The sequence below is a fragment of the Emys orbicularis genome, chromosome 15 (genome assembly GCF_028017835.1).
Source record: "Emys orbicularis isolate rEmyOrb1 chromosome 15, rEmyOrb1.hap1, whole genome shotgun sequence".
Taxonomy (NCBI): domain Eukaryota; kingdom Metazoa; phylum Chordata; order Testudines; family Emydidae; genus Emys; species Emys orbicularis.
Genome location: NC_088697.1, coordinates 17,813,198 through 17,836,706, shown reverse-complemented (window position 1 = coordinate 17,836,706; position 23,509 = coordinate 17,813,198). Strand labels below are relative to the sequence as shown.

General features: G+C 50.5%; 1 protein-coding gene across 1 annotated transcript; it reads right to left on the bottom strand.

The window, feature by feature from the left end:
• Positions 1–5,022: 5,022 nt before the first annotated feature.
• SIAE (sialic acid acetylesterase) lies at positions 5,023–23,417 on the bottom strand. Its single transcript, XM_065417029.1, has 10 exons — positions 23,372–23,417; positions 21,195–21,356; positions 13,520–13,695; positions 13,004–13,142; positions 11,552–11,735; positions 9,256–9,365; positions 9,037–9,170; positions 7,392–7,546; positions 5,784–5,979; positions 5,023–5,277 (listed from the first exon to the last, which is right to left on the bottom strand). The coding sequence occupies exons 1-10, from the start codon at positions 23,415–23,417 to the stop codon at positions 5,023–5,025; spliced, it is 1,557 nt and encodes a 518-aa protein (XP_065273101.1).
• Between the last annotated feature and the right edge of the window lie 92 nt (positions 23,418–23,509).

Sequence of the window (23,509 nt, the reverse complement as noted above, 5' to 3'; positions counted from 1 at the left end):
GGGGGCGTGAGGGCTAGAGCTAGTCTGTGGAAGCTATTTTACTGGTGCTGAAGGAGAGAGCCCAGCATGAGCTCCCCGGAGGAGTTTACGGTGCTTCATTTTACTTGTCAGCAGAGCACATCTGAGGTGGCGGCAGAGACACAAACAGTGCCACTGTGCAAAGCAGAACCGCTTTTAGGTCCAACAGAATCTAGAGCTGGCTTGAGCACAAGCAACAGAATATTGCATCCGTCCCAGCTCATGCAACCCATAGTGTGCATGGAACAAACAGTGAGCCATCGGCCTTTGCAGCTGCACACCGGAACCATTGGGGCAGGTTTCACCGTGCCTCGGTGGGTCACACTTGAGAATACCAAATTCAGGACAAACGGCTAAGAAATAGGGCAGACACCCCCCCAAAACCAGGGTTGCCAGGTATCCAGTTTTTGACCGGAATGCCCGGTCGAAAAGGGACCCAGGTGGCTCCAGTCAGCACTGCTGATCGGGCTGCTAAAAGTCTGGTCAGCGGTGCAGCGGGGCTAAGGCAGACTCTCTGCCTGCCCTGGCTCCACGCAGCTCCTGGAAGCGGCCAGCATGTCCGGCTCCTAGGCACAGGGCTCTGCGCGCTACCCCGAGCGCCGGCTCCGCAGCTCCCTTTGGCTGGGAACTGTGGCCAATGGGAACTGCAGGGGCAGCACTTGCAGGTGCGGGCAGTGTGCGGAGCCGCCAGGTTACCCCTGTGCCTAGTAGCCGGGACCCACCTGAGGTAAGCGCTGCCAGGATGGAGCCCGCACCCTGAACCCCCTCCCGCACCTCAACTCCCTGCCCCAGGTTGGAACCCATTCCCACACTCCAAACCCCTCAACCCCAGCCCCCTTCTGCACCCCAAGCCCCTCATCCCCACCCCAGAGCCCGAACCCCCAGCCAGAACCCTCACCCCCTTCCTAGACCCCAACTCCCTGCTCCAGCCCAGTGAAAGTGAGTGAGGGTGGGGGAGAGCGAGCGACAGAGGGAGGGGGGGATGGAGTGAGTGGGGGGCAGGGCCTTGGAGAAGGGGCTGGGCCTTGGGGCAGAGGGTGGGGCAAGGGTGTTCGGTTTTGTGCGATTAGGAAGTTGGCAACCCTAATTGGTGATTATTCTCCCACAAGATATACCAAACCAGCAACAAAAGTAAACTGACTCACAACACTGGACAACAAGAAGTCAGAAATGCAACCTCCTTAGGTATTCCAGTCCTTGGTTCAACACCCAGACACTAGACAATGATGAGTAGTTATTTAAAACCAATTTCATCAACCAAAGGGTTCTTCTGATCCCAAGGGACCAGCCACATACCCAGGTCAATATATAACTCAGATCTTACCCCATAATCACGCTGTTGCCAATCCTTTAGTATCGAATATCTAAAGGTTTATTTATAAAAAGAAAGAGGTGAGAGTTAAAATTGGTTAAAGGAATCAAGTACATACAATAATTGCATATCAATAATTGGATCAGGCTTGAAGCAGTGATGGCATAAACTGCTGGCTTAAGTCAAGTCTCTGGTTGCTCCCAAATCACTGGAAGATTCTCAGTCCCTGGGTTAGAATGCTCCCATCAGTATAAGTCCATAGTCCAAATGATCAGAGCAGGAAAGAGGAACAATGGAGATGCTTGCAGGGCCTTTTATAGCTTCTGCCATGTGGAGGGAAACTCATTGTTCCAAGCAAAGCCTTCAGCACAGTTTGTGGGAAAGCACAGGCACACGATGGAGTTCAGTACCACATGATCTAGTCACATGCCCTTGCATGCTTCGATGAGTCATAGCAGAGCCATTGCCCATATTCTAGCTAGAAAGTCCAGCAGGCGGGAATAAGCTTCTTCCATGGTCTTGTGTCTGTTGATGGGCCATCAACTAGAATAGTCCCTTCACAATGTGCTGGCTAGAGTGGATGCAAACTACCCTGTGGGTAGCAACAAAGAGTCCTGTGGCACCTTAAAGACTAGCAGATGTATTGGACCATAAGCTTTCGTGGGTGAATGCCCACTTCATCTGACGAAGTGGGTATTCACCCACGAAAGCTTATGCTCCAATACATCTGTTAGTCTACAAGGTGCCACAGGACTCTTTGTTGCTTTTTACAGATCCAGACTAACATGGCTACCCCTCTGATACTTGATACCCTGTGGGTGTTGCCCAGGAGCAAACACATTTGAAATACAGGTACATAGTCAATATTCGTAACGTCAGACACAACAACGATACATGCATACAAATAGGATAATCATATTCCGCGAATCATAACGTTTCCATTGACACCTTATGTGACCTATTTTGTACAAGATTTGTTGCAATTATGTAACCGTGGTAGCAACAATGATCTACATGGTCATATTTTAATCATATAATGTCACAGCAGGTTAGCGAGCCACCTGGCAATGCCCAACGGACTTTGCCCAGTTACTGTCCCGGAGAACGTGATGGAGTTCCTTACAGGCTGCAGCCCTCCACACAGGCTACAGATGCTACCTAAATCTACACCGAGAGTGCCAGGACACCAACTTCCAGGCACAGCCTGTGGCACAGTGACAGGGTAAAGTGCACTGTTACCCCACAGCATAACTGAACAATGGAACTCACTGCCACGAGATATCACTGAGGCCAAGAGCTTAGCAGGACTCAATATTTAGAGAACTGAATGTTTACATGGATATGGAAAACATTTATAGTTACATTAGAGGGTCAAATAATTATTAGGACTTATGTAAATCTGATGAGGTACAACAAGGACAAGTGCAGAGTTCTGCACTTAGGACGGAAGAATCCCATGAACAGCTACAGGCTGGGGACCGACTGGCTAAGCGGCAGTTCTGCAGAAAAGGACCCGGGGATTACAGTGGATGAGAAGCTGGATATGAGTCAGCAGTGTGCCCTTGTTGCCAAGAAGGCCAACAGCATATTGGGCTGCATTAGTAGAAGCATTGCCAGCAGATTGAGGGAAGTGATTATTCCCCTCTATTTGGCACTGGTGAGGCCACGTCTGGAGTATTGTGTCCAGTTTTGGGCCCCCCACTACAGAAAGGATGTGGACAAATTGGAGACAGTCCAGCAAAGGGCAACAAAAATGATTAGGGCTGGGGCACATGACTTATGAGGAGAGGCTGATGGAACTGGGGTTATTTAGTCTGCAGAAGAGAAGAGTGAGGGGGGGATTTGATAACAGCCTTCAACTACCTGAAGGGGGGTTCCAAAGAGGATGGATCTAGACTGTTCTCAGTGGTGGCAGATGACAGAACAAGGAGTAATGGTCTCAAGTTGCAGTGGGGGAGGTGTAGGTTGGATATTAGGAAAAACTATTTCACTAGGAGGGTGGTGAAGCACTGGAATGGGTTACCTTGGGAGGTGGTGGAATCTCCATTCTTAGAGGTTTTTAAGGCCCAGCTTGACAAAGCCCTGGCTGGGATGATTTAGTTGGGGTTGGTCCTGCTTTGAGCAGGGGATTGGACTAGATGACCTCTTGAGGTCTCTTCCGACCTTAATCTTCTATGATGGGAGCCAGGTAGACACCTCTCCTGGGGGCAGGTAATTCCACCTCAGGACACCAGGGGGCGCCCTGCCTGTTCCTCTGATGAGGCAGGTACTGGCTATCAGGGCCGGCTTTAGGCCGATTCAGTCGATTCGGCTGAATTGGGCCCCGTGCCAAGAGGGCCCCGCGCTGCAGCTCTCCACCCCGCCCCCAGCTCACTTCCCCCTCCTCCCCTCCCCTGAACGCTCCGCCCCCTCCCCTGCTTCCCGCGAATCTCTGAAAAGGAGCAGGGGCGGGCTGGCAGCAGCACAAGGTAAGCTGGGGTGGTGGGGGCGCAAGAAGGGCTCGGGGAGGTGCCGCCCGTTCCCGCCGAGCACGCAGGCCGCGGCTCGGGTCCGGCCCCGGCCCGGCCCCCGCGGCGCGGCTCGGGTCCGGCCCGGCCCCGGCACGGCTCCCGCGGCGCTGCTTGGGTCTGGCCCGGCCCCCGCGGCGCGGCTCCGGGTCGGACCCAAGCCCGGCAACCCCGGCTGGAGCGCGGCTCGATTCCTGGGGGCGGGGCTTGCAGCAAGCCCCGCCCCCAGGAATCGGGCCCCGCTCTTGCTAAGGCCGGCCCTGATGGCTATAATTAAACAGGACACTTGGCTGGACTTACCCCAGGTCTGACCCGGCCCAGGAAAGCCTATGTAATACAGTTAAGGCACTGGTTAGACTAACCGAACCCATGGCGTTATGGTATAAAGAAGAAGCTGTTTCTGAATCAATGTGATTTCCAAAGCACCCAGGGGATCTCAACGTCCAATTCCCATTCATTTTAATGGGTATCCAAAGTCCTCAGGCGGCTTTGGGAATCTCAGCCTAAAATGACAGGTGAAGTGTTCATTGGCTACGAGTAGGGCCCTACCAAATTCACAGCCGTGAAAAACATGTCACAGACATAGTATGGGGGGAGGGTTTGTTACTTTTTGCAGGGAGGCAGGGCCGGCCTTACGGGTGTGCGATGTGGGCAACTGCTAAGGGCGCCGTGGTCATTCCCCCCCTCCACACACTGCCAGCCCAAGGCCCCTATAAACCCCAAGTGCTGGGCATGGAGACGGGGAGGGGCAGGGCTGGGGACTCCTACCTTGTGCTGGGCTCCAGCTGCTAGTCCCGGCTGCGCTGTGGAGGGGCAGGAGGGACTTCCTCTTCCCCTGCACGGCCTGCTGATAGGTCTGGGTCAGACCCACCCCAGGGAATCTCCCCCGGCTGCAGGAAGCTCCACGGCTGCTGGCTGGGATCCTAGCTCTGAAGGCAGCACCGTCGCCAGCAGCAGCGCCGAAGTAAGGGTGGCAATATCGCGTCCCCACTACCGTAGCCTTGTGACTGCTTCCCACCTTCCCCCTTCTGGGTCCGGCCCCCCGTGAAATTTCAGATTTAAATATCTGAAACGGTTACATTTAAGATTTTACAAATCCTATCATAATGAAATTTACCAAAATGGAGCGTGAATTTGATGGGGCCTTAGCTATGCGTCTATATTCTCTCTGCATCACCCCGCCTCCTAGCAGTTGGCCCAGCCTGTTCTTGATGCAGAGTCGATAACAAACGGAGGTGCTGGCAGCAGGTGCTTGTTGTAAAGGGGACACTGTCTGTACTCACACGGCCACTCTGCCCACGCATAGCGCAGGAGGGTGACAGCGGCCCTGCAGCCAGGGCTGGACAGCGTCACTGCGTGGGAAGATGCCGACACCACGGGTGCTGGAACCCACTGGCACGGCTCCTGCGCCGAGAGCTGGGGCCGGTAAGAGCAACACACCTGCAGGAAGAAGCACAGACCAGTCACGTGACCTTGCTCTGCCGCACCGAGCTGTAGCTCTGTTGTTTTCTGGCTCAGGCGGCTGCATCGCTGCGCTCTGGGGTGGAGATGGCAGAGCTGCCCTGCAGCGCATGCGATTGCTTAGGGCCCCACGCACCTCCCAGCTCAGCCTCCTCTCCCCCTCGGACAGCAGGGGACGCAGCTCCCCCCACCTCAACAGCAGGAGAGGCAGCATTTGCTAGATCGCCCCTGTAGCCCTGGGCTCCAGCACATCTGGGATTTGTCCACTGCAAACTTTTATTTAGACAACTAGCCAGCGTGCGGCAAGAGCTGCCTGCCCCACTGACATCGGGCCAGCTAGTCCAGCAGGGGGCACAGCCCGAGCTGATGGTGCTGGAGGGGTCATGTGCCCCCCGGAGAGCACTCAGGCTAGCCCAGTAACAGTGCAGCCCCTCTGCCCTTGGCGCTTGTGCCTTGAGACATGCAGGGACCCCCATGCGCCTCACCTCAAAGATGCGGTCGTGCATTAGAAGCAGCAGGAGTTCCTGGCCATACGTCACGTTAATGAGGCCCCTGGCTCCATCCACCACGACTTTTGTAGGATATGGGCCTTGGAAGACCAGGCCTTTCTCTCCATATGCCACAGCTCGGGCTCCCAGGTGCAGCCGATACGCCACGTTCTGTTTATCCCGGGGGTGAATGCTGCAAAGAGGGAAGCAGAGGGGAAATGATGGGGAGAGGGCAGGGAGCCACTTCCCAGCAGTGCAGGCAAAGGCAGTGGCTCCTGAAACTCCACCTCTGCCAGCAGAGGGCGCCGTGTAGCTCCAGGGTGCCCTCACCCCACCCCAGCAGCTAAGAACTTTGTCTAACTGCAGGATGAGTCAACGGGACCCTGCAGCAACTGCCTGGAGAGGTTGGGGGTGGGAGCAGATGCTGGAGGGAGCAGGTCTGCCAGGGAGGGGGACTGACTGAGACAGCGGCCAACCCTGGAGGTAAAGAAGTCAGCCGTGGGAGGGGAGGGCTAGGGGCTCCCTCCACAGCAGCAGCAGCAGCGTCTCCTGGACTGCAGATTGGCTGCAGGGTCCCAATCAAAGGGCTGATGACCAGGCCTGCTGCTGGGGTGGGGAGCAGCAGGGAGCGGTGGTAGGTCTGGCCTGACAAATGATCTGGAAGGGAAGCGGGGAGCAGCTGTGACTGCCAGTGGGGCTAGAGGAAGAGCACAACGGGACCAGGAGAGGTTAGAGAGGCCACCGGCCAAACCTGAGCCAAGGCCAGCTACCAATCTCCGTGCAGCAATGAAGAGCGCTGAGTCGGCGCAGCTGCAGCATACGAAGATAACGGCAGGAAGTCTAGTTCCGGGGGCAGGGAAAAGACTCCTGGGCAGATCCCTCCCAAAGTCCCCCCCCTGCACCAAATGGAAAGGGGGCACCCATCTCAAACCACCGCTGAGAGCACAAGCTCAAAGAGCCCAGCCTCCGCGGGACGGTCTCCCAGAGACCAGGCTACCGAACAGATCCCAGCTCAGCTCCCCAGGCTGCTCTGGGGGGCAATGGGCCCCAAGGATCTCGTGCCAGGCGCTGCGGCGCTGTCAATCGCCCCTCCCACGTACGCTGAGTACACCGACGCTGCATGCACCTGTGCGCCAAACCCGCCGGCACCAGCCTCTCCACAAAGCCCTCTGCCCACTAGCGGTGAGCTCCGAGTGCCTGCCCCCAGTACCTGTGTCCTTTACTGGCTATCACAGCAGTGCACCCAAGCACGCTGTGCCGCCCGGTACTTGACAGGGCTAGCGACCTGTACATCTCCCCGCCTCACACACCCAGCTGGGCAAAGCACAGCTAACAGATCTGGGAGGCCAGTGACACGGGGGTGGGGAGTGGCCCTGGAGCACTGTGCATTAGGGGATTTCTTCTCCTCCCCTTTCGGCACTCCCTGTCCTCCTCCTCTTTCCCGGCCCTGCCCCACTCTCCTCCCACACTGCAGCATGGCCTGACAGACGCCTGCTTCAGCCCCGCCCCTCCTGTGTGGGGAAAGGCCCTGGCACCTCCAGGCCGGGTGCTATGGAACGTCCCCTGGGCGCACTGCAGGCTGCTGTGCAGGGAGTGGGCAGTTACCTGCCGTAGGGCGAGTGCTCGTCGCACAGATCCACCGCCACGGCCATGAAGGTGTTGGGCATTCTCTTGTTGGGCACGTAGCCGTAGTCAGCTGTCTGGTGCCACCGAATGCGGGGGAAACGGTCATCCCGGTCCTGCCGGCGGAACGTGGATAACTGCAAAGACAGGGAGAGTTGGGAAACAGCTGTTCCCGCACCGGGGCCAGAGCCCGCCCCCGCCAGCCCTGCTTCCCAGTGTCCCACACATCAACCCACCCCAGCAGGGGGTGGCCCAGAAGGCCCTGACTTGCGCCAGCAGCCACATACTAACTCCCCATGCAGAGAGTTGAGCTTCTGCTCCACCCCAGCCCATGAGACACCGGGGCCAGAGGACGCCCCAGCCAGGCAGAGCGGGGTCACCATGGCATAGAGCAGCAGTTCTCCACCAAGGCCCCCTGAGCAGGTTTCAGGGGGTCCGCCAAGCAGAGCTGGCATTAGACTCACCAGAGCCCAGGGCAGAAAGCCGAAGCCCCGCCGCCCGAGCCCTGCCACCTGGGGCTCAAGCCGAAGCCTGAGCAACTTAGCTTCGCAGGGCCCCGGGCAATTGGCCCGCTTGCTACCCCCAGTGCCGGCCTGGCTTTTATACAGGGGCGCTGGAACAATTAGTGTAGTGGGGGTGCTGAGAGCCATTGAACCAAACCATAACCCCTGGATATGATGGAAACCCCTTCAAGCCAGGGGGTTCAGCTGGACCCCCAGCTCCCCTAGTTCCAGCACCTATGGTTTTATATGCAGAAGTGGAGTTTTTATAGCATGTTGGGAACCCCTGGCACAGAGGGTGGCAGGCAGGCAGAGGAGGAGTGGTGGGCTGGGACAGAAGGCAGGTGACCGGTGGGAAGGGAGCTGGGCGAGGCCCATCGGCGGGACTGCGGGCAGGGCACTAACTCTAAGGTCAGCTGGATTCTCTCAGCTTGTCCCCTCACGCCCTTTCCCTCCCCATCCCTGCTGGGCTCAGTCCTTCTCCATCAGCTTCTCCTCAGATTGCGCCTCTGACGCTCCTTCCTCCCAGCACTCTCCTCCTTCCTCCCAGGCCTCTCCCTCCACCCATACGCTCCCTCTTTCCTCCGCCTCCCCCACTCACCTGAAGCCAGGAGAGCCTGGGGGTGAGGCAGACAAGGGGACAGAGCAGGGGTGGCTTCTCTTCCCCCTTTCCCCTCCCAGTGCGTCAGGAGGGGAAGTGAGGGTCTAAGATGTGGGGGGCCCTGTCTTCCCCCGCTCCCCGTTCTGCTGTGAGATAGAGACAGGAGCAGAGGAGCCGGCAGGGCACAGACCCCAGCCAGCATGAAAAGGGGACAGGTAGCAGTGCCTGACTGCCCCGCAGGGGCAAGAGCATATATCACCCCTCCAGCACAACTCACAGCTCACTCTCCCCCTACAAGGCCTCTGTGCTGGGACTTGGCGCCTATGGCAAGACCACTCCTGGGTCCATTAGCGTCAAGGAGTCAGCAGGGAAACTCTGATCAAACTGACTCAACCTGGCCCTCCCCTCGGTCCTGCGCAGCATCAGGGATCGCTCTGCAGTGAAGTGAACGAAACGAGCAGCGAGCAGGAGCTGGCTCTGAGCAGCGATTCCTGTCTCCGTGGTCAGCACCCTGGCTACCAGTCACCTGAACAAACCCAAAGGGGAAGAGCGGCTGCGTTTGCCCCTCAGACCCGGCATGGAAGGCCCTGCGCCAGTCCGCGATGAGAGCTGGGAACGTGCAGTTGTACAGATCTGTGTTCACGAAGGCGTTTGCTTCACCTGCAATGAGCACACGGGACAAGTGAGAGCTGAGCCCAGCACCGGAAGTGGCGTGGCCGGTGCCGTGATATGCTGCCAGACTTACCCTGGTACCAGATGACGCCCGTGAGGGACATGTTGAGGAGCGGGTGGATCATCGCATTCCAGAGCACAGAGGGCATCTTGGGGCCAGAAAGCAGCGTGGGAAGAAGAAACCTACGACACAAGACAAGCACCGATTGGTGGGGGGCAGCACCTCACGTCACACAAGGTGACTGGCCGACTCCAGGTGGCATTGATCCCCTATGGTGGGCAATCACTGGACCTGTTCCTCGGGGACTGGATACACAGGACTAAAAGAGGTGAACCATTTGGGGTCAGACTGACAGGGCTAAAAGCACTGGGAAAAGACGAGCCCAGCCCGAGGGAGATGAGCTGGAAAAACAGCCTCTAGGGAAGGGGTTAAATGGTCACTAACGAGATGCCGTTCCCAACTCCTCTGGGGTTATTCCAGCACGTGCCCTGCCAGCCCTACCTGTGTCATTGCTCTAGTCGCATCGCACTCCCCCTGGGTACCAACCCACAGGGGAGGCTTTTCAAGAGTGGAAAGTCAGGGCTTGAATTACTCCGGTGCGGAATGAAATAGGGTTTGAGGCTGGCCCAGCAAGGGCTGGAGGCAGCGGCCAGGGAAGCTTCAGGGGAGTGGGGTGAAGGAGGTGGCGGCTGTGAGTGCAATGGGGTGGGGAGGAAGAGGAGGTTAAGGGCAAGGTGGTGCAGAGGAGCTGGAAGCCATGCGCACATGGGGGCAGGAGCTGGAAGCTCTGGAGAGGGGCTTGGTGGGGACAGTTCATTCAGGTGGAATGGGTACTGAGGGGACGGCTTATACTTAGGGCCCTACCAAATTCCCAGTGCCTTTTGGTCAATGTCATGACCAGGGTTTTTTTAAATTAGTCAATTTCACAGTTTCAGATGTTTACATCTAAAATTTCATGGTGTTGTAACCCTGGGGGTCCTGACCCCAAAGGTGGTCAGAGTATGGGGGTCACAAACCTATTGTAGGGGGGGAGGGGTCATGGGATTGCCACCCTCACTTCTGCCCTGCTGCTGGCAGGCGCACGGCTTTCAGAGTTGGGCAGCCAGAGAGGAAGGCTGCTGGCCAGGCACCCAGCTCTAAAGCCAGCACTACCGCCAGCAGCAGGGCTGAAGTGAGGGTCGCAGGCTATCGGGAGAGGGTGGGTTACCATATGTCATAGAATCATAGAAGATTAGGGTTGGACGAGACCTCAGGAGGTCATCTAGTCCAACCCCCTGCTCAAAGCAGGACCAATTCCCAACTAAATCATCCCAGCCAGGGCTTCGTCAAGCCGGGCCTTAAAAACCTCTAAGGATAGAGATTCCACCACCTCCTTAGGTAACGCATTCCAGTGCTTCATCACCTGCCTAATGAAACAGTTTTTCCTACTATCCAGCCTAAACCTCCCCCTCTGCAATTTGAGACCATTACTCCTTGTTCTGACATCTGCCTCCACTGAGAACAGCCTAGCTCCATCCTCTTTGGAACCCCCCTTCAGGTAGTTGAAGGCTGCTATCAAATCCCCCCCTCACTCCTCTCTTCTGCAAACTAAATAACCCCAGTTCCCTCAGCCTCTCCTCGTAAGTCATGTGCCCCAGCCCCCTAATCATTTTCGTTGCCCTCCACTGGACTGTCTCCAATTTGTCCACATCCTTTCTGTAGTGGGGGGCCCAAAACTGGACGCAATACTCCAGGTATGGCCTCACCAGTGTCAAATAGAGGGGAATAATCACTTCCCTCGATCTGCTGGCAACGCTCCTACTAATACAGCCCAATATGCTGTTAGCCTTCTTGGCAACAAGGGCACCAGGAGCGCCGCCAGCTTTTCTGCCGCCCTAGGCGGCGGAAGGTCCCGCCACCGAAATACCGCCGCGGTCGCCACCCCCCAAATTGTAGCGCCCTAGGCGACCACCTAGGTCGCCTAATGGGTTGCGCTGGCCCTGTAGGGCACACTGTTGACTCATATCCAGCTTCTCATCCACTGTAATCCCCAGATCTGTTTCTGTCCAGTTTTCCCAGCAGTCTCCTGGCCCAGTGGAGGGCTGACAGCTGGAGCTGCAGCCTCCCCGTGTGGGGGGAGGTGACAGCTGGAGCTCCAGAGCTTCTTGCAGCTGGGGGAGGTTCCTGGAGATGGGTCTGACCTGCCCTGGGAGCGGTCCCTGCAAGGGAGGAGGAAGTCTGGTCTCTCCCCATCCCCTGCCAGGACTAGCAGCTGGAGCCGGTGCAGGGTAGGAGCCCCCAGCTGGGTGCCAGATTTCACCGGGGAGATCAGATTTCACGGTCCATGACGTGTTTTTCACAGCCGTGAATTTGCTCTCAATGTCCTCACCGTCTGGCGTCGCCTGTGAGCCCACACTCCTGCAGCGCCCTTTCTGAGGACCAGGCTTCAATGCAGGTCCCTCCCCAGGAGGACTCCACTAATCCTATGGGGTACTGGAGCGTCTCGTACAAGTGACGGCCAAACAGCCAACACACAGCTGAGAAGTAGCTGAAGTTCCCGTGACCCAAGTTTTCTATTCAGGAAAAAGAGAATCGAGAGGCAAACAACAGAAAACTGCAGGCGATGCAAACGTCAGGGGGAGCTTCCAGAGGCAAAGCTGCAAGTGCTGGGGGGGACACCCCCGCCAGGGAAATCCATCCTGTGGGAGGGCCAGTGCAAGGACAGAGTCTACCTGGCCAGTGTCCTGTCTGATCCAGAGGAGCAATTCCAAAGGGAGGGGAATTGTTAGGCTGAATATCAGGGAAGCCTTCCAGAAATGGGCCTCACCTCTCAAGGGACGGGAGAAATTCCCATCAGAACTAGACTGAACACCACACTGTAAAACATGCTGGAGGAAACAACCTGCATTGATCCCAAGGGCTGCCTGGAGAAGACATCACTGCTCCCTACAGCCGCTTCCCACCCATTTCAAAGGTCTTGGTCCTTATCTTTAAGGCGCTCAATGGCCTAGGCCCAGCATATCTAAGAGCCTCGAAGTCCAGGATGAAGATGTGGTTGACAACTCCATTCCTCAGGCACAATGGAACTTTCCAGCACCACGGTAAAGCTGGTCTGTGCAGGAGACAGAGCTTTCTCAGGGGCTGGGTCCGGAGTCTGGACCGAACTACCTCAGGACCATCACAAACCTCCCCACCTTCCACTCCAAGGGCCAGGTACATTCTCCAGCCAGTCATTGCTAAGACACAGAGCAGTATGGCCATGTAAAAACAACAAAACCACTCCCAAAGCAAACGGCTCCACTGCATACATAATCCTGCCCCTGGGAGAGGATGAGAGAAAGAATAAACTGCTTGTGACTGATGCTAAATGCACAACTGGAAACTCAGATATTTTTGAGGGTGAGGGTGGAAGAACCTATCCAAGGGTGACTAGATAGCAAGTGTGAAAAATCAGGAAGGGGCTGTGGGGGGTAATAGGTGCCTATATAAGACAATGCCCCGAATATCAAGACTGTCCCTATAAAATCTGGACATCCCTAACCTATACAGACTAGAACAAGTATTCTAGAAATCAGAGCTGGAAGAGAACACCTCCAGGATTTTAAATTTATACATAGGGTTTGCTCTCTTTTGCTTCTTTATGATGGATGAAGAAGGCCTGAAAGGTTCTTTCTGCTTGTTTTTTTACCTTAGCTAAACCTGGAAGGTGGCATCTGGTCTCGCCCGGTTAAACAACAGGGTTCTTGAAAGTCTCAGAGAAGGTGGGCTGACATTCCTGCCCCTACGTGTCAGTTAGGCTTTGGAGCTAAACAGGCCCTTTTTAAGGGGGATTTGTACTCACCAGCTGTCGGTATAGACCACTCCAAGTCAATCTTCGCCAGGTCCTGCAATTCCACTTCAGACTGAATAAGAGAGGCCGTGAACACACGGACATATGGATAGAGAGGTGCTTCGGAGAGCTCCTTACTGGCATTGATTATCTAGGAAACAGGCAGGGCGGTGAATCATCATGGCCTTTCCTGCAGCAGTCATGGCTGCTAATTGCGTGGTTAACATACAGTCTGCAGTGCTGAACTCCTGCAGGCCCCAATGACAAATACTCCGGAGCGTGAGGTCACTTAGGAGTGCAAGAGGCTGGGAAGTTGTGGAAACTCCAGCCGCACGGGAGAGATTTAAAACTAGACTGGACAAAACACTAGGAAAACTGAACTGGATTTCTAGGATTCCTTGTCGCTCACTTAGCAAGCTTAATGTCTGACCCTGACAGATCAAAAGGGAACAACTTTCTTTGGACATAGTTACCAGCCCTGTCCCAACCCCTACAAAGGCTAATGCCTCATTACATACTGGAGATTACCTGGGAAACTGTCATCTCCATGTTACTTTGCCCACTGCAGAGCCAGACGTCTCCAAAGTAGATATCCCGCAGCGTCAGATTCTTTGGCTCGTCCCTGGAATGCTGCTCTGCCATCACACTATAAGGGCCACCATGGTCCATAGGAGCCAGTACAACTTTCCAGGTCCCAGAGTGCTCTGAAACATGAAGCAAAGGACCCTGACTTGATAGCAGCAAGCACAGATCCCTGATTGGTATCAATCCAGCGATACAAACAGAGGTTTTTATTAAATGAAAAGGGACATTTCATATCATGGTGCTTTAATAGGGCTAATTTTACAAAGCTGAAAACAATTATGAGCCAAAGCAGCTGGGAGGAAGAATTTAATTAGAAAAATATGTGCAATAATTAGGAATCATTTAAGAACATCTTACTAGATGCCCAAAAAGTCACAATGCCACAAATGAGGAAGAAGGTCGTGCCCATTAAAAAACCAAACGGGTTTAGAGGGGAAGTGAAGACAACTATAAAAACTCAAAAAATAATATATAACAAATAGAAGAAAGGTGAAGTTGAGAATAATGAATATAAATCAGAAGTTAGGAATTGTAGAAAATTGATAGGGGAAGCAAATGGACACAAGGAGACATCTATGGCCAGCAGAGTCAAGGAGAAAAAGGAGTTTTTAAAATGTATTAGGAACAAAAAAAATCCTGACAATGGTATTGGTCCATTACTAGATGGAAATGGCAGAATTATCAATAACAATGCTGGAAAGACAGAAGAGGTCAATAAATATTTCCTTTCTGTATTTGGGGGGAAAAACAGATATAATCAAGGGCTGTCAATTAATAGCAGTTAGCTCATGTGATTAACTCAAGAAATTAATTGTGATTAAAAAAATGAATCACAATTAATTACAGTTTTAATTGCACTGTTAAACAATAGAATACTAATTGAAATGTATTTAATATTTTGGATGTTTTTCTACATTTCAAATATATTGATTTCAATTACAACACAAGTATCAGAGGGGTAGCCGTGTTAGTCTGAATCTGTAAAAAGCAACAGAGGGTACTTCTGTTAGTCTTAAAGGTGCCACAGGACCCTCTGTTGCTAATTACAACACAATGCAAAGTGTACAGTGCTCACTTTATATTATTATTTTTATTACAAATATTTGCACTGTAAAAATGATAAACAAAGAAATAGTATTTTTCAATTCACCTCATACAAGTACCATAATGCAATCTCTTTATCGTGAAATTGCAACTTACAAATGTAGATTTTTTTTTAACATAACTGCACTCAAAACAAAACTTAAGAGCCTACAAGTCCACTCAGTCCTACTTCTTGTTCAGCCAATCGCTAAGACAAACAAGTTTGTTTACATTTACAGGAGATAATGCTGCCCTTTTCTTATTTACAATTTCACCTGAAAATGAGAACAGGCGTTCGCATGGCACTTTTGTAACCGGCACTGCAAGGTCTTTATGTGCCAGATATGCTAAATATTTTTATGTCCCTTCATGCTTCGGCCACCATTCCAGAGGACATGCTTCCATGCTGATAATGCTCGTTAAAAAAATAACGCGTTAATTAAATTTTGACTGAACTCCTTGGGAGAGAATAGTATGTCTCCTGCTCTGTTTTACCTGCATTCTGCCATGTATTTCATATTGGATGATGACCCAGAACACGTTGTTCGTTTTAAGAACACTTTCACTGCAGATTGGACAAAACGCAAAGAAAGTACCAATGTGAGATTTCTAAAGATAGCTACAGCACTTGACCCAAGGTTTAAGAATCAGAAGTGCCTTCCAAAATCTGAGAGGGGCGAGGTGTGAAGCATGCTGTGACGGGGTGTACCGGCCCCGCAGTGGGCCGCCAAGGGCGGACCAATCATTGTGGGTCCAGGAGGCCACACCCTCTCTTCCCTGATGCATATGCTCCAAGTGGAGAACTCAGATAAAAGGAGGCAGCCCAGGCCAGTCAAGGGGAAGGGGGGGAGAAGGAGGAAGGGAGTACACTACTGGCTCTTGCAAAGGTACCTGCAGCTCCCCTGGCGGTAAAGCCCGGGGACCGGGTCCGGGACTACCCACCAGACGACCCGCCAGCTGTGGAGACCGCCGTGGAAGCCGAGCCACTGCCCGTTGAGGAAGCTGCCTAAAGTATGCCCCAGCCCCGAGAGGCATGAGGCCTATAGACTGATTGTTTGCTTGCCTCACCCCGCCCCGGGTTGCAGCCTGCTTGCTGCTTCGCCCTGCCCAGGGGGCTAATTCCACAGACTGTTTGATTTTTTGGCCACTCAGAATCCAAGGATTACCCGTTTAGGTGACCCTGTGCGCGGGCCGGGCCACAGTTGACAGAAATCACCCCCGAGGAAGCCCACGACCAAGTGGTGGAGTGGGCCACCCCCATACTGGACTGACACCCCAGCTCGACCAGCAAGGCCCTGCCCATCATTCAGATGATGAAAGTGAACATGTGTCGGTCCACACTGCTTTGGATCATTATCGAGCAGAACCTGTCATCAGCATGAATGTCACCAGCATCACCTCTGGAACGGTGGTTGAAGCATGAAGGGACATATGAATCTTTAGCGCATCTGGCACGTAAATATCTTGCAATGCCGGCTACAACAGTGCCATGGGAATGCGTGTTCTCACTTTCAGGTGACATTGTAAACAAGACGCGGGCAGCATTATCTCACTTGTTTGTCTGACCGACTGGCTGGAGTAGGACTGAGTAGACTTGTAGGCTCTAAAGTTTTACATTGTTTTATTTTTGAATGCAGTTATTTTTTGTACATAATTCTACATTTGTAAGTTCAACTTTCATGATGAAGAGATCGCACTACAGTACTTGTATGAGGTGAATTGAAAAATACTATTTCTTTTGTTTTTTACAGCACAAATATTTGTAATAAAAAATAAATATAAAAAGTGAGCACTGTACACTTTGTATTCTGTGTTGTAACTGAAATCAATACATTTGAATATGTAGAAAACATCCAAAAATATTTAAATAAATGGGATTCTATTATTAACAGTGCAATTAATCACAATTAATTTTGTTTTTAAATCGCTTGACAGCCCTAATATAATCTCATCATATGATGATGATGATGATAACATGCTCCATTCCACTAGTATCTCTGGAGGATATTAAACAGAAGCTACTACAGTTAGATATTTTAAAATCAGTAGGTGAAGATAGCCAGCTCTTTTAAAACTTTTGGAAGCAGGTTGAGGAGCAGACTGGACCATTAATGGTTATTTTTAATAAGTCTTGGGGAAGTTCCAGAAGACTGGCAGAAAGCTAACATTGTGCCAATTTTTAAAAAGGGTAAACGGGTTGACCTAGATAATTATAGGCCTGTCAGCCTGACATTGATCTCAGTCAAGATAATGGATTAATAACAAACTATAGGAAGGTAATGTAATGAATGCAAATCAACATGGGTTTAAGGAAAATAGATCTGGTCAAACTAATTTGATTTTTTTATGAGATTACATGTTTAGTTGATAAAGAATAGCATTGACGTAATATACTTAGACTTCTGTAAGGCATTTGACTTGGTACAACATAACATTTTGATTAAAAAAGTAGAATGATATAAAATTAACATGGCACACATTAAATGGATTAAAAACTGGCTGATAGGTCTCAAAGTGTAACTGTAAATAGAGAATCGTCATCAAGTAGGTGTGTTTCCATTGGGGTCCACAGGGATCAGTTCTTGGCCCTACGCTATTTAACATTTTTATCAATGACCTGGAAGAAAACATAAAATTATCACCGATAAAGTTTGCAGATGACACAAAAATTGGGGATGTGGTAGATGACGAAGAGGACAGGTCACTGATTCAGAGCCATCTAGATCCCTTGGTAAACTGGGTATAAGCAAACAATATTTAATATGGGCTCTTCAGTCTAGCAGAGGAAGGTCTAACACGATCCACTGGCTGAAAGTTGAAGCTAGACACATTCAGACTGAAACAAGGTGTAAATTTTTAACAGTGAAAGTAATTAACCATTGGAACAATTTACCAATTGTCGTGGTGGACTCTCCATCACTGACCATGTTTAAATCAAGAGTGGCTGTTTTTTCCCTAAAAGCTCTGCTCTAAGAATTATTTGGGGGAAGTTCTGTGGCCTGTGTTACACAGGAGGTCAGACTAGATGATCATAATGGTCCCTTCTGGCCTTGGAATCTATGAAAATTGTCACTTAAACCCCGCCCCAGACTCTCTGAAATTTGTTCTCCTGCTGACGTTCTACGTAACTCCTGCCACCTCCACCACAGAGAGGCAATGGAGAAAACATGATTTTCCTCTGGTTTTTCAGTATGTTGACTTTGTGCATTCTACAGCACGTGAGGAGCGGAGTCAGTCGCCCCTGAGGTTTGTGTGGCGCTTTCCCCCAGCAACAGGAACAGAAAAACATTTTAAGCTGTAAGAAGAACGTGATTGGAAAGCCCCAAATATTGGCAAAGATTGTCTTTCTAGGACCACATCCATCATCCTAGCGTCTCCAGTAACTGGGGATGGGAGAAGAGAAGGGGACGCCATGATGTCCACTAGGAGCCTCGCAATGCAGGCCAGATTTACTGGGAAGGACATAGGCCCCAATCCCACATGCTGTTGCGAGTGATCAAATCTCTGCACCTGATCAGAGCTCCAATGCCTTCAAAGGAGCTCTGTGGGGGGGCATCCACATGGGTGTGACATCCCAGGGTACAGTCCAGACTAGTGGGGGGCTGCATCACCCCTGCTCTGCAAGCTTGAATGTCTTACAATGCCTTGCTGAAGTAGCTCCCACCTGGGCTGCTCACAAACAGATTTCTAGCATGCAAGCCACACGCTGAGTGTTTGTAACTGCAGCCTGCCCGCGACACTTGGGTTACACTCTGGGTCTCACCAGCCGTGGTTACACTGCACGGTGACCCCAACACACCCCCAGTCCCAGATCTCCCCCAGAAATGTATGTCCTGTGCTGGCCAGCCCTCTCCTGGACAGTGCAAACTACTTTAAGTTTGTTATTCCTTAACAGGAACAATAAGCCAGCCCATTATTTCAAATAGTTATTCAGACGCTTCAATTTACACACACAGGGTTAGCTACAAGAGTAAAACAAGTGTATTAACTACAAAGAGAGAGGTTTTAAGTGAGTACAAGCAATGAGGCGTAGAAATCAGAAAATAAAGATAAAATGCTTACTAATGCCTAACAAACTATATCGGATTCAAGCCCAGCTTCTCATCACATGCTTTCAGCAATGTTACTGAGCAGACTCTCAGGTCCGGATCCCTCCCCCAGAGTTCAACACTTGCTTCCTTGTTCTTTTCAGGTGCAGTGAATGTGATAGGCAGGGAGAGAGAGGGGTGTCCCCTAGGCCCCTCCTTTTTATAGTTTCAGTCCCCCTCTCGAAACACATTTCCAGCGGGGCACTAGGAGACAAAAAGTCTGTGTGGAAGGATGTTCCTTGCTGGCTTTTCCTCACCTGTTTGAGCTTCCTTTGTCTCTCCTTCCTGCTTGATGACTCTGTTTACTGCTTAAATGCAAATTAAGCAAAGCACACACTTTTCTGGCTAGGACAGCAATGTTTGCCAACTTCTGTTGGGCAGGGCTATGGGTTCGGAACACGTGTTAATAACACCATACAGGGGACTCTTATAACTACCTGTACAATGTTGCCACAGAGTTTATCAGGCCAATACGGACCAGCAAATTATGAGTTTTCAAATGATACCTTACAAGACATACTTTGTACAAAGATTATTACACCTCTACCTCGATATAACGCTGTCCTCGGGAGCCAAAAAATCTTACCGCGTTATAGGTGAAACCGCGTTATATCGAACTTGCTTTGATCCGCCCCCCCGGAGCACTGCTTTACTGCTTTACTGCATTATATCTGAATTCGTGTTATATCAGGTCGTGTTATATCGGGGTAGAGGTGTACTATGCTATTGCAAGCAAGCAAAGCCCTACACCTGAACAGAGCCCCAAAGCCCTCAAAGGAGCGCTCCAGGGGTCCATCCACATGGGATAACATGCAGGATGAGGGTCTTAGATGCTGGGGGTGGCGGGGTGCTCAGAAACGACTGCTAACCAATTATTTGTATTGATGACTTCCAATTAACAGTGTCCATTTAGAGACCTATAGGCCTGAAGCTAAAATGGGAACCACAGAGTGAATTCAGTTGAAAAAGGAGGATAAATTTCCCTACTATTGGGTATGTGTGTTAAAGGCAAGACTTTATGGGCATTCTTTTATTCCAATGAAGCCCTCTGGTTAATGATAAAGCAGAGGCATTTATATCATCCCAGATGCATTTATATCTGAGTAGAAGAACTTCAGAGGAGCACCCATTTGCTGGAGCACTTTGGCTCTGCGATATCAATTTCAGAATATGCTCAGCACCTTCAACTGATTTTACAGCTGCAGAACTGAGCCCAAAGAGATTAAATAACCTGCCCCAGGTCACACAGAAATTACGGCTAAACTGGGAATTGAACTCCCATCTTCTATGCCTTAGGCCAGTGCCCCAACCACAACGTCATCACTGCTCTTTCAATGCTAGTCCACCAGCTGCCCCATGAGACCTCCAGAAGAGAGAGAGAGAGAGAGAACGAACAGGGGGTTAGACTAGATGATCTCCTGAGGTCCCTTCCAACCCTGATATTCTATTCTACGAGAGAAGGCAGGCAACTAACTTTTTTCCCTTTCCATGTCGCCTTCAGCTAGAGCATTGTATGAAGTACGTACAGACCGAAAGTCAGAGCTCGGTTATCATTTTGACAGATAAAAGATAAAATAAATCCCCCTTTTTATCCCCATTCCTACACTGAAGAACCTGCACTCGTGCACCTACTTAAAATATCATTTTGACGGCAGCTCAGTAAATAGAGATTCAATTGTTTGAAAACCCAAATGTGCTAGAGTTGGTGTCAAGACTGCAAAAAGGAAGTGTGAGAGGGAGGCAGATTAAATACCAGAAATGCCTCAGCTCCAGGCAGAGATCAGGGCAGAACCTGGCCAAATGTGGCAATACCTGACTTAGTGCGTCTACATGGGCAAATCAGAGAAGCACAGCTTGAGTTTGCCACGTGACTTCAAAAGCCCCCTCACTGGTGCAGGTTTGGCAAAGGGGGTGCTTTTGGCCTGTATGGTGGGAATCTCCATAGAATGCCACTTTGGGGAAAACGATCTGACTATAAACTGTAAAATGCGGGCCCTAAGCTGCGAGGCCTGGAGAGGATGCACAAGGTCTATGGAGGTGCGCCGCAAATCTGTGTGCTCCAGACAACTGTCAGTTATTGCAGAAAGCAAACAGGCACTTGGGAAGTTGGGACTAGAACATGCCTCCTTCAATTCCACAAGCTTGTACCACGTGAACTACTGGAGAAACCATCTAACTAGTGCAGCTCCCTATCCTCTCTGAAGGTCAGACGGCAACAACACAAAGCCAACAAATCATAGAGGAAACAGGGTTTGGTGCCACATTCCCCACTGCCAAGGAGCTCGTCTGTAGGACAGCCACTTGGCTGGGGAAGTGGATAGGTGCTGCTGTTTGGGGGATGTTTCCTGGCCTTCATCAGAGGCAGGGAGTGGGGGCAGAGAGACCCTGGAAGCTGTGTGGTCATGGGGAAGTGCAAAGCAGTAGGAATCTGAGATTTATTTTATTACCTTCAACTTGTGCCATTTTCTTCATTATTACTTTGCTGTCTTTGGAAAGAGACACGATAACATTAGCGCCAGCTTCCCCGTAGCCCCATACCACTGCGCCGGCTGGTTTCTTCTGTAATACCATGTGGTCACCATAATAGGATGCAAAGCGAAACGTCACACCTAGGATCCACAAAAATGTCATGATCGTCCTGTCAATATTTTACTCCTCACAGAAATGCCAAACCCCTTATCCTCTATGGGGTATGCACTGGGAGGTAGGTAACTGTTAGGAATTTCTGTCTATAGCTGTCATTTTGTGAGACAGAGTTAATGAAGCATGTTATGGGGAGACAAACACACAGTGCTCTCCCATGACAACTTTCCTTTTGTTCTTTCTTATTTTGTTGTTTCCCTTTATCTAAAGTAAGTCTTGAGATGGCAGCACACAGTAGCTATTGATTTTGTTGTGACACCTACAATATTGGTGTTGAGATAATACAGCATGTTTGAGCCAAAAATCCTTCTAATAAAGCAAACAAACCAACAAAAATTGATCATTTTCTGACAGCATAAACTGCTAATAAATACACACTATTATATACTGCCTTGAATGGCTCAGATATCAGCATGATACAAATACTAAGACAGATAAGGAGGAATAGGAAAAACATTGTGTACTATCAGCTACTCTGTTAAAAAGCCACATGTCAATTGTAAACACTGCTTCTAGCATGTAACAATTAAATGGGCAAGATTTTGAGGAGGATAAATAGGTCCATGAGCAGGGAACTGAAGAACTTTAATTGCTGGAATCATCAAAAGTTAATTCCACACAATTGAAAAACAAACAAACTATTTCTCCACTGATTCAATGCTTGAAGAAATCACAATATTGTACCAATGCTGTAAATATGATGATGGTTGGACTCTAATAAATAATTGGGACCAATGTGTAACAATACTCATAGTAGTTCAGATATGTATTACCAGGGCCCTGTTTATTCGGCTCCCGCTGAATTTACCACAGAATTCACACTCTGCCCATCTGTCACGGAATTCGCCATTTCTAGAATCTGAACTTCCAGATAAAAATAATTGTGTTTCTCTCTTTCTCGTGATTTTGAAGATAACCCTGAAAACATGAACTGCCTGTAACCAATGCAATGCGGTCTTCTAGAATCTGCAGCTGGGACTCTGAGACATGTAACCAGCCCCATCTCTCAATGGCATGTTAACTCTAGAATCCTCAAGATGACCATCTAAAATTTCAATATCTAGATAATGTTCTTACCTGACAATTCCAATCCACCCCCCTTACCACCCCTGGGGTCCAAAGCCCCAGATGGCCACGCATCCAAGTACCACCCCCTTACTTCCATAATGTGGCTATTGACCAACACAAGAATCTGTGCATACTGCCAACTGAAAATGCAGAAACAGCATCAAACAAATGGAATTTAATAGCACGGAGGAGATTGCGTTAATGGGATTAGTCACTTTCATAATTAATTCAATAACAACCCTTCATTTTTCATTTAAATGAAACTACCAGAATTTCCAGTTTGCTGCACCAAAGCCCTGCATAATTCAGAGCAACAGAAGTAAACAGACTCTTAAAAGGACACGTTACAGAAAAACAAGACTGAAGAAAAAAGAGTTACCGAAGGAGCAACACATGAGGGTGTAGTAGGATGAAGGGAGAATGGGAAGACCGGGGAAATCCACAGGAACAGACAGGGGCTTTTATAGAAATTTTGCCTCCTACAAAATTGTGTCTCATTTAATGAGGGAAGCAAACCCAAAACAAAACAAAAAAAAAGCTGAAAATGGTGATGAAGGAAGGGGCAGAGGGGTCCCCAAATCTGACCTCTCAGGGGTATTCTACACCCTAACTTTTTTTCTTTTTAGATTGAGAGGTAAGTCCCCATCCACAAGGCTTCCAAAGGGGCGGAATGTCTCAGTGAGATTTTTATTGCAACCACAGAAGCCTAACCAACTTGCCTCTCTCAGGTGTTCCCTGGAAGCAGGAAAGTCTAGACAGAGAGAAGGAAAGTTCTCGCTGCTGGGCCCCTCTGATTTGTCACTAGAAAATCAGTTTTGTTTCTCATGTTCTCTCGCTTTCTGGGCAACACTTTTCATGCACAGGATATGGCTCGTGGGAAGGGAAGCCCCCTCTCTTCCCATTAACCCCTCACCTTCTGCAGAAGCCAGCGTAAGCACAAGCAGCAGGCAAGCAGCCATTTCCTCTACAAAATAACAGGGGACAGCTGCCAAGAAGTCAAATCACATGATTAGGCCAGAATTCTAGAGTGAGTTTTAAAGAGACAAGCTTC

Coding starts and splice junctions, on each gene's coding strand:
- SIAE (XM_065417029.1), bottom strand. CDS start 23,417: ATGGCTGCTTGCCTGCTGCTTGTGCTTACGCTGGCTTCTGCAGAAG. Junction 13,696..21,194: donor GAAAATGGCACAAGTTGAAG/GTAATAAAATAA, acceptor TTCATGTTTCAG/AGCACTCTGGGACCTGGAAA. Junction 9,366..11,551: donor CTCACAGGCGACGCCAGACG/GTGAGGACATTG, acceptor CTTGTGTCGTAG/GTTTCTTCTTCCCACGCTGC.